Source organism: Pterocles gutturalis, unplaced genomic scaffold, assembly GCF_000699245.1.
Source record: "Pterocles gutturalis isolate BGI_N339 unplaced genomic scaffold, ASM69924v1 scaffold33981, whole genome shotgun sequence".
NCBI classification, from domain to species: Eukaryota; Metazoa; Chordata; class Aves; order Pterocliformes; family Pteroclidae; genus Pterocles; species Pterocles gutturalis.
Window position 1 is genome coordinate 46,891 of NW_010106570.1, and position 8,774 is coordinate 55,664.

At 44.5% G+C, this 8,774-nt stretch overlaps 1 protein-coding gene across 1 annotated transcript; it reads right to left on the minus strand.

The window, feature by feature from the left end:
- Positions 1 to 4,131: 4,131 nt before the first annotated feature.
- SERTAD4 (SERTA domain containing 4) lies at positions 4,132 to 8,632 on the minus strand. Its single transcript, XM_010087832.1, has 2 exons — positions 8,483 to 8,632; positions 4,132 to 5,377 (listed from the first exon to the last, which is right to left on the minus strand). Exons 1-2 carry the CDS (start codon positions 8,630 to 8,632, stop codon positions 4,637 to 4,639), a joined length of 891 nt encoding a protein of 296 aa, XP_010086134.1. The 3' UTR covers positions 4,132 to 4,636.
- Between the last annotated feature and the right edge of the window lie 142 nt (positions 8,633 to 8,774).

Below are 8,774 nucleotides of genomic sequence, written 5' to 3' on the forward strand. Positions count from 1 at the left end.
TGTGACTGAGCGGCTTGGCTGTTACATGGGATGCCTTGTGGAAGATTCACATCTCCTAACATTTCCAGCAAGATCCTTTGCAGCGTTTCCCTGGCTGCGATCTTTTAGCAGGCTCTCCACACCCTGCCAGGAAAAGCCCCTGGGGTGCTTCATGCAGCTGCAGAAAAACTCATACCAGTACCAAGGAGCCCAGGAGATTACCTCCAGAAAGCGAGGGCAGCGCCTTTCTTCGAGGTTGCGAAGCAAGTGACAGGCAACGCAAAAGGTTAGGTCCCTTTGGGAGGCTTCCATGTGAGAGCTGCATTCACTGAATAAAACGCCAGATGAAATCCTTTACCCCACAGCAATTTAAACCTTTCTCTGATGTGACTGCCTGGCTCTTTTTTTTTGCGATAAAACTTAAGAAACTTCTTATCAAGGTTCCTGGCATGAATAAGCAGCAACTGCATTTGCTAAACCGCTGGCTATAGCCTTTATCTCAAGAAGGCAATGAAAGGGCACGAGTAGAATGCAGACTAAAAATCACCTTCACGTCTCTACTTCGGCCATAGCCCTTTAATCACCAGATTGCTATGACAGAGGCAATCTGAGCTACCGGCAGCTGGAAAGGCCATTTAGCTGGGTGGATCACCGCTGGCATGGGCCTCCAGAGGGGCCACAAAGCAGCGAGACACGCTGCACCCTGGTTAGTTTGTTTAAGTTCCCCTTTAGATCACGCTGCACCTCTGAACCAGCTCCCTGCTCCCCCTGCACAAACCCAAAGGGGGGTGGTACCCAGCATGTCGCGGTCCTCAGCAAAAGGAGAGACATAAAAGGAGGATGGAGGGCGCACAGGAGGATGAAATGCGAAAAACATCTCTTTACCGCAACTTTGCTTTGGGGTGTAACACCTTCAGGACTGAAAGCGGCGTTTCATTTCTGCGGCAGAGCCTGCGTTTGTTTTCTCTGTGGAGCCAGCTGCTACGCTGGCATTGCAAATCAGCGCCGGCTGAGGCTATTTGAGTGCTGAGGATGCTTAAGTAACCGTGTTAAGCTGTTTCAAAAGTTTAGCTAATCCAGTAAAAATAGTAAAATTTTACCAAAAGTATGTAATATATACGGAGCACAGTGTTATTATGCTGCGTGTTTTGAAAAAGGATGAACTATGCATTTCTAAGGGAAAGGTATTACCTAGTGGAAAGCGATCTTGAAGATAAAATGACCCTTCTGCTCTTGGTGACAGTAAAATAGACCCGACAACATCTTTTCCTGTTGCTGTTTTCCATGTATTGTTGAAGTACCATTATAAGCAGGGATTAGCCGGCTGAAAGGCACAATACTTTATAGTCTTACACTCTAGGAGCAAAGTATCTTATAAAAATAAAACAGTCTCCCTAGAGAGAAGCTCTTCTGTCCAGTTCTTCCAGGCAGGTAGCCCAGGATCAAGTTCAGGAGCATTCATTTAGCAGTTATGCATGGGCTGTAACGGATGAAAGGCATTAGTATAATCTCGGAAAAAAACTATTTCTTGAAAATTTGTGATACTAGCAAAATGTCCTTAGTACTGGAGTGTGCAATGGGGAAAAGGCCTGTCAGGTTTACACTCTTCACATGCCATAAATCAACCCACATTTAAACCACTAAATCCATTCAGCCTAGCCCAGGTTGGAAATCCTATCAAGGCCTATTGCATTTCTGGCAATTGGACAACGGTGTTTCCAACTCCTGTTCATAACATGAAATACCTCTGTCTCTTCTGAGGCAAACAGGATAACTCAGTGGACTCTCGAGTCTAAAACATCTACTTTCAGTATTTGCTATTATTTTGTGAGGCAGAGTCCAGAGAAAGGCAGAAAAGACCACTTTTTCTTAGGACAACCTTCATTAGGTGCCATCTCATCCCTTACAGACCCTGATGAGACTCAGTAAGACTGTCCAGAGCTGTAATGTGTTAATTTCTAGGTGTTCCTGGAACTGAAGACACTTCTAGAGGCTGATTCCCCACTTCAGTTAGTGCAAATTCAACTCGGAAGACTCTGCAATGGGTTATATGTATGGGCTTGCTCTTGAAAACCAAGGAGCCCCGTGGGGTCAAAAAGCTTTCAGCCCCCCCGAAAGCATTAGCTGGTTTGTGGCTTGGGCAGCATTTGGCCAGGCGTTCTCCTTGGCTGTACGTGCAAATCCACAGAGAAGGCTGTTGCTTTTCAGTGCACCTTCAGACTGTCCTAAAGGCTCCTGAAACCCCAAGAAGGCTGAGCTCTGTCCTGCACTCAACTCGAGGTGCACAGTCAGCTGCAGCCTCACCCCTTCAGCAGGGAGCAGTGTGATTAAATGTCATTGCCATGAGTGAGGGAGGGAAACATAGGGGGAAGGACCCAGCAGCCACCGGAGATGTAAAACTAAAATGAATTTTGGTCATTTTAATAAATATATATCAAGGAAATGTCACTTTACTACAACAACACATTAGTATACAAGCATCTAATATTTAAGCTTAAAACATCAAGTGTTTATCAAATATTGGAAAAGAGCAGACATTACTAGACTATCTGGGTATAACACAAGAAAAATCATTTTTTTAAAAAATTGGTCCTTGTGGACAAATGCCTAAATGCTGATCCTACTCATACACTGTATGAATGAGATCTATATTTAATATTATTATTATTAATAAAAAAGCTTCTGTCTTGGAGAAATCAGGTGGGATTTATACTTTCTTTATTTGTCATTCTTCACAGTGATAACCCTTACAGTCTTGTCAGTTCCAACTCACCTGACTGCATAAAGGTTATTATTGATTTATGTCCTGGAAATTCTCTCTGTGGTCACTTTGCCTGGGGTGGGGGTGAAGAAGCTTCTTCCTGACACCACTGGGCTTAGCCATGAAGCCTGCCCAGTTTGCAAAGGTAACTGTGGGGTGTGCACCCTCCCCCAAAATAACCATGCTCCAGGAGGACTCAGGCTGAACCTGTGAAACCCAGAGCAGGAGGTCTCTGACCCAGAGTCCTGGCTAAGCCCAGTGCCAAGCTGGCGACAGCCTGGGGCAGTGTCCCCCAGGGACCCTCATGCCCTGCGCTGAGCCAGCTACTCTGCCAGCACCGAGGTGAATTTCACTCTTTGGACAAGAACCAAGCGGAGAAGATGTCGCTTGAATGTGTGATGCTGTGGAACAGGCAGCTGTTATGAGCCAGCCGTGGCTTGGATGTGGCTATTTTGCCAAGCACATCCTGCCAGTTGTTATGGGGACTGCGGGAGCTAATTAATTTGGTGGGTCTAAGACTCACAATACTCTCGGTCCAACCCCAACTAATGTCTTCTGGGCATTTTAAACAGCACGCTTTTGCAAACAGTCTATCTAGGGATGACTAAATGTTGGTCTCAGACACTGAAATCCCAGCTCATTTCTCCAAAATGTTATTTTTAAAAATTAAACCCCTTACATTCATTCAGATAAAATTGTGTTTATCGTCACGTTATTGATTAACATTGTGCTTTTTGCTTTCTTTTCTTGTATTTTTTAAATCAACGGCAAAAGGCATAGAAAACTCCCGCATGCTTTTGCAATCTAAAAGAGAGATATTATGCGAAACAGAATAAAGTATAAAACATGCCACTGGTTCATGAACTTCATTATACGAAGAAGGAAAAAAAGAGCCCCAGCAACAGACAGTTGCCATAGAAACACTCAAGCATCGAATGCTTGTTTACAAGAGACATCTCTCTATTGTTTCTTAAATCCCTTCCTAAGGATGGCAAATCAAAAAGCAATTGAGCATCAAAAAGGAAGAACAGAGATGTTTGAATAGGAAGTTGAACTCAGTACTTTAAAGGTTAAAGGTTTCTAATAATATTGATCCACCCTGCGGGTTTGGTTTTTTTTTTCCCTCTGTTTAGGTGAAATCCCTGCTGTATCACTGATTTACACTTAATTTTCACGCTGGCAAAAATTAAGACAAAAAGTAAGGCACCAAAAAAAAAAACCTTCCCTGTGTAACAACAAGCCTTATTAGTTATTACAGCTGAGGTGAACACATGCAAGTACTTGAGCTGCATGTTGTGTTTCTGATTAAGATCCCATAAACAGGTTACTTCTTTATGCTACGTCCTATTTTGTCAGTTGAACGAGACGCTGAATCCAGGAATTCAAGAGGATCAGTACAAAGCGTAAGGATGGTTTATTCCCAGTCCATGAAGATGGTCCTTTGTCAGAACAAATACTGAGTTACAAGGAGCACATCGCCCTTGCTGGTAGCATCAATTTGTTTACCAGATTTCTCATTTCTTGGTAAACATAATGGAGGTTCTTCTTAATTAATGGCAGACTTCTTGGGGGCAGGGATATATAAAAACGATATGTTTTCCCCATCTGGCTGATTGATATTTTCAGTAACGAAAGCTACACCATAGCTGTACAGACTATAGTGCTAAGCAGTAACGCAATTGCGCTCTTTATGAAGTCTCCGTATTTATAAATAGCCCGCTGATGCAGATCGTAGAGACGCTTTAAGCAATCTGCTCTCCAGTCATTTAAAACTACATGTAAGGTTTGTGGCATGATTGTATCATTTGTAGAAAACTATAAAAAATCCATTCAAAATAAAAATTTGATAGACAAACAAACATGCTGCGCATGCTTCAACACAGCAAGAAAGGTGTCTCATATTTTACTTCCTTTGCTGCAGCATATTTTATTACTTGGTAAAGATTCCTTTTTCCTTAAGGATTTTTTCCAAGATTCACTTAAATTGCTCTTGTCTTTACATCCAGTCTCAAAATAGTCATAAAATTTGCCTTTACATTCAAGAGCATGGGTGCCTCTGACGGGTTCACAGTTCAGGGCAATGCTCTCTTGCTCAGGTTCATCACCTCCTTTCTCTTCATTAAATTTTGCCTTTTCCTGATGACTCTGAGACCTGGCATTAGTGATGAATATTTCATTAGCAGGTATCTGGTCATCACTCCTGTAAGAAGGGGAACTGCAAATGTCATAATCCACCTGCTGGGAACAGCTTGGCAAAGAAATGGGAGGGGAGGAGGAGGGAGAGGAGGAAGTATTTTCTGTACTAGCATTAACAGAGTAGGGTAGATTTAAATAGCGACTGCCACACTCTTGATAGAAGCAGCACGTGTGGAGCTTCTCGTACTCCTCCTTGGCCACCCGAAGGCGTTTTCTGTACGGACAGTCCTGAGGCACAAACCACTCTTGTGGCGAGGTGCCACTGAAGGAGCAGGTGGAGAAACACCAGTTGTTCTGCATGATGATTTCTCCGTGGATTCTCTTCATGAGGTTGTTGATGAGGACAGATCTCCGCAGGTAGACTTCAGGATCATCAATGAATTTCAGCTTTTCCAAAGACATGTAAAGAATATGGGCCCGCTCCTCAAACACGGAGATTGTCTGCAAATGCAAAAGACAAAAGATATGGAATTGAAGACAACTGGTTTTGTTCCAGACAAGCAGAAAGTAAATGAAGCAAAGTATTTGCCCTGCACCACTACTTTTCTCATTCTCTTTCTGAGGGACCTAAAAGTGGCTTTTAATTTTGCACACCCATGTAGCTGCGGACCAGCATTTTCTTGGCCACAGCATTTCCCCAGGCTTAGGAGGTGAGGAGCTGAGCGTGACACCACAAAGGCAATCGCAGGGCACGCATCCAGGAAGGGAGAGCGAAATCCAGATGCACATCTCTGGCTCTTTATTTGCATTTGGAGGTAGAACATGAAGTTGTTATGTGTTTTTGCCCCAGTGACATCTGGGGACTTTTTGATGGAAATGGACCCAATTCCATCACCCCCTGTGGGGCTTCTACAAAACTCTGAAGCCCAGCAAAGGTCCCCTCCTGCAGCCTCCAGGTTTGCGAGACGCAGCCAGCAGCCATCGCCTCACACAGCAAGTGCCGGAGCATTTCATCCACTGCCAGTGGAAGAGGCCCTCCAGCAAGGAGGTCTCCATTTGCCAAGCTCCCTTACGCTGCTCCTGCCTACAACAGGGCAGGCAGGGAGGGAGGGAGGCAGGGAAAAACCCATCTCAAAGCATCCCAGCATCTGGAGAGCAGCTGTTGGCCTGCGTCCTACACCCTGCGCTCTGCGGGACCGGTGGGAACACAGAGAGGCAGGGACAAGGTCAGGAAACGAAGAGAGGATAGGGATTTGCAGAAATCCTGGTGCGGCGCCCACAGATTTGTTCTCCTTTCCATGGTCCTTCCAGGACTCCCTTTCTCAGCCCTGGCAGCAAGAGCAGGTTACTGCCCTCGGGAGGCCCCGGATTCTGCGCTGTAATCGCTACCCTGGGAATCAAAACAAGAGAGGGGGCAACGCAGGCTACTGTAAGCACTACTAACTAATTGTCATTTTTAGTAAGAATTTGGGTTGTGTAGGAGGAGAGCAGCACAGCGCAAAGCGAGACTGCTCTAAATCCCCCCCATCTGTGGCTTGATCTTTCTTCCCTTTCCCACATGGTTACAGCATTTTTGCAGAGGGGAAGTCGTAGCTATGAGGACTGAAAGAGCTTAAAGCACAGCTGCTTTTCACATCCATTCAGCTCTCCTCAGCCCTCTAGCTCTTTCCACAGCCTGGTCCTGTCTGCAGAGCTTAGAAGCAGCACAGCGCCTCGTAAAAACTAAAATTGGCCGTGTTTTCATGCCAGTTCACAGCTGAAGCTCTTCTTTGTTAGAGAGAGTAATTTTCGATAATAAATGACTCATTTTAGATCACATTAAGCCCATAGGTTAATTTGCATCCTTTATACCTGCTGCAGCAATAGTTAGTGAAGGCAGAAAAGCCTGGAGCAACCCAGTAAGCCTGGAACTGTGATCCTCTGGGAGCTACATCCTGGAGGGCCACCAGTAGGAACAAGTTGTCAAAGGCTTTCTACTACAAATGTTTCCCAACAACCCTCTGGAGAGGGGCTCTGGGCCCTACTGTCACACCCTCCACAGGACAAGGGGTCTCAGAACTGAACTCTTTTGTTGCTGCTCAGCAGAGGTTAAGGAATTCAAAAAAATCTGGTGGGCATCTTCCCTTCCCCAGAGCTCAGTGTTGCAAAGTAGAAAACACATTTGTGCTGAACAGAAGAAACTGGTGACCCAGGGTTTCTGACATGATACACCTTTACAAGAGCACAAAACGATGCCTGGGACAGGTCTATCCTACCAATACCTCTACAACTGGTTTTTATGGCATGAGAAAGGGATAAGTAACTATTCCTCCTCTTTGTGAGGAAAATAACCACTGATACAAAAAATCCAACTATCTTGCCAAGAAAAAAACTGGCTGAAATGAGAGTGATGTGACATGTGGGAGACACGCTCACTAACCAGAGCACATTTTTCAACACCCTCGGTGCTATTTATTTATTGCTCTGGCAGCAGCCCGGACACCTTCTGGAATTAACGGCGGGCCAGTTTTTCACCTTCCCAGTCAGCTACTTATTTCCAACCAACACTATTTGTAGCTGAAAATTCCTTCAGCTGCTCTAAGGCCCTTGGGAAGCGAGCTCAGCATTACTGCTTGCTTCTCCTCTGTGGAAATCCCTCCAGGGACACAGGGTCCCACGGGGCAGGGACGAGGCACTCACTTCTCCTCCCATCTCAGAAGGCTGCCTCTGCAACCCACGTAAAGATAACGTATAAACTTGCTCCTCATCTTGATCTGTTTTAGCTTTCTGTCCCTGGGGCTCATCTGGTCCTACCACCTCCCCTAAACTGCGCTTTAATCAGATTATATCGTGTCCTCTCTATCGCCAACCGCACCTGGGTAGCACGGCATGCCATGGGCCAGGTATGGCCTGGGTCTCAAAGCACCAGCTGTCCTTAAGCACATCACTCCACGTGTTCAGTTCCCTACAGGACTGAGCTCTTAATGAACAAGAGCATAAAATCTCTCAAAGTTAGATTTCAATTCATGCATTCACTGGCCTGGGAAACATTTGCTCTAATCCTTCCTTTGACAGCTTTGATAAAAAAAATACTCTTTCATTTACTAATCTGTTCTTGTGGAGTTATTAGCTTTTTAATAAACAGGATTAACCACTGAAGGAACTTGTACTCGCTTTCCAAATCGTTCTGTTTTTCTAGAGGATCTGTAACCTATTTGGGGTATATGGAACCTATTACAATTTTCTTCCCTGGAAAAAGTTTTGAATGAAGTGGGGAATCATGGGCCCTCTTTATTTATGGTTTTCCTTTCTGCTCTTTAAACGCTGTTAGGGAGCTGTTTGTGTGAGCATGATGTAAACGATCCAAGAACAAAATAATCTGAAAAAAAAAATATTCTCAGCATTTCCATTTAGTTGTTATAAATGAAAAAATGCCTTTGCTTCTTAAGCAATTTGATGACAATAAGACAATAAATGTGAACAAGTGACAACTATTTGTTTCTGAGCAAACAGCTGGATCATCCTCCTAATTTCATCAGACTATTTCAGCCTTCTGGAAATAGGTCAATCGAGTGGTACTAAGCATCTGAAACTCAGAGTAAAAATAACGACTATTAGAAAACATACTTTATGTGTACAGCTGTTGAGTGGTGGATGAAAATCCTCTTCTTCCACATATTTCCTTTTAAAGTATGTGATCTTGGATGTCGTTACAGGATTTGAAATTCCCCTGTAATGCGATCCTGCGGGTAATAAATCAGATATGACAAATGACATGCGGTTTGCCAGAGGTTCTCCAAACAAAATACTTTTTCATTTCCCTCCGCGCTACGGGACAACTCCACCGCATATTTCCACACACATTCGCACCCATCAGAAACAAACCCTCACCTGACTAACGCCCACCGCGCCGGGCTCG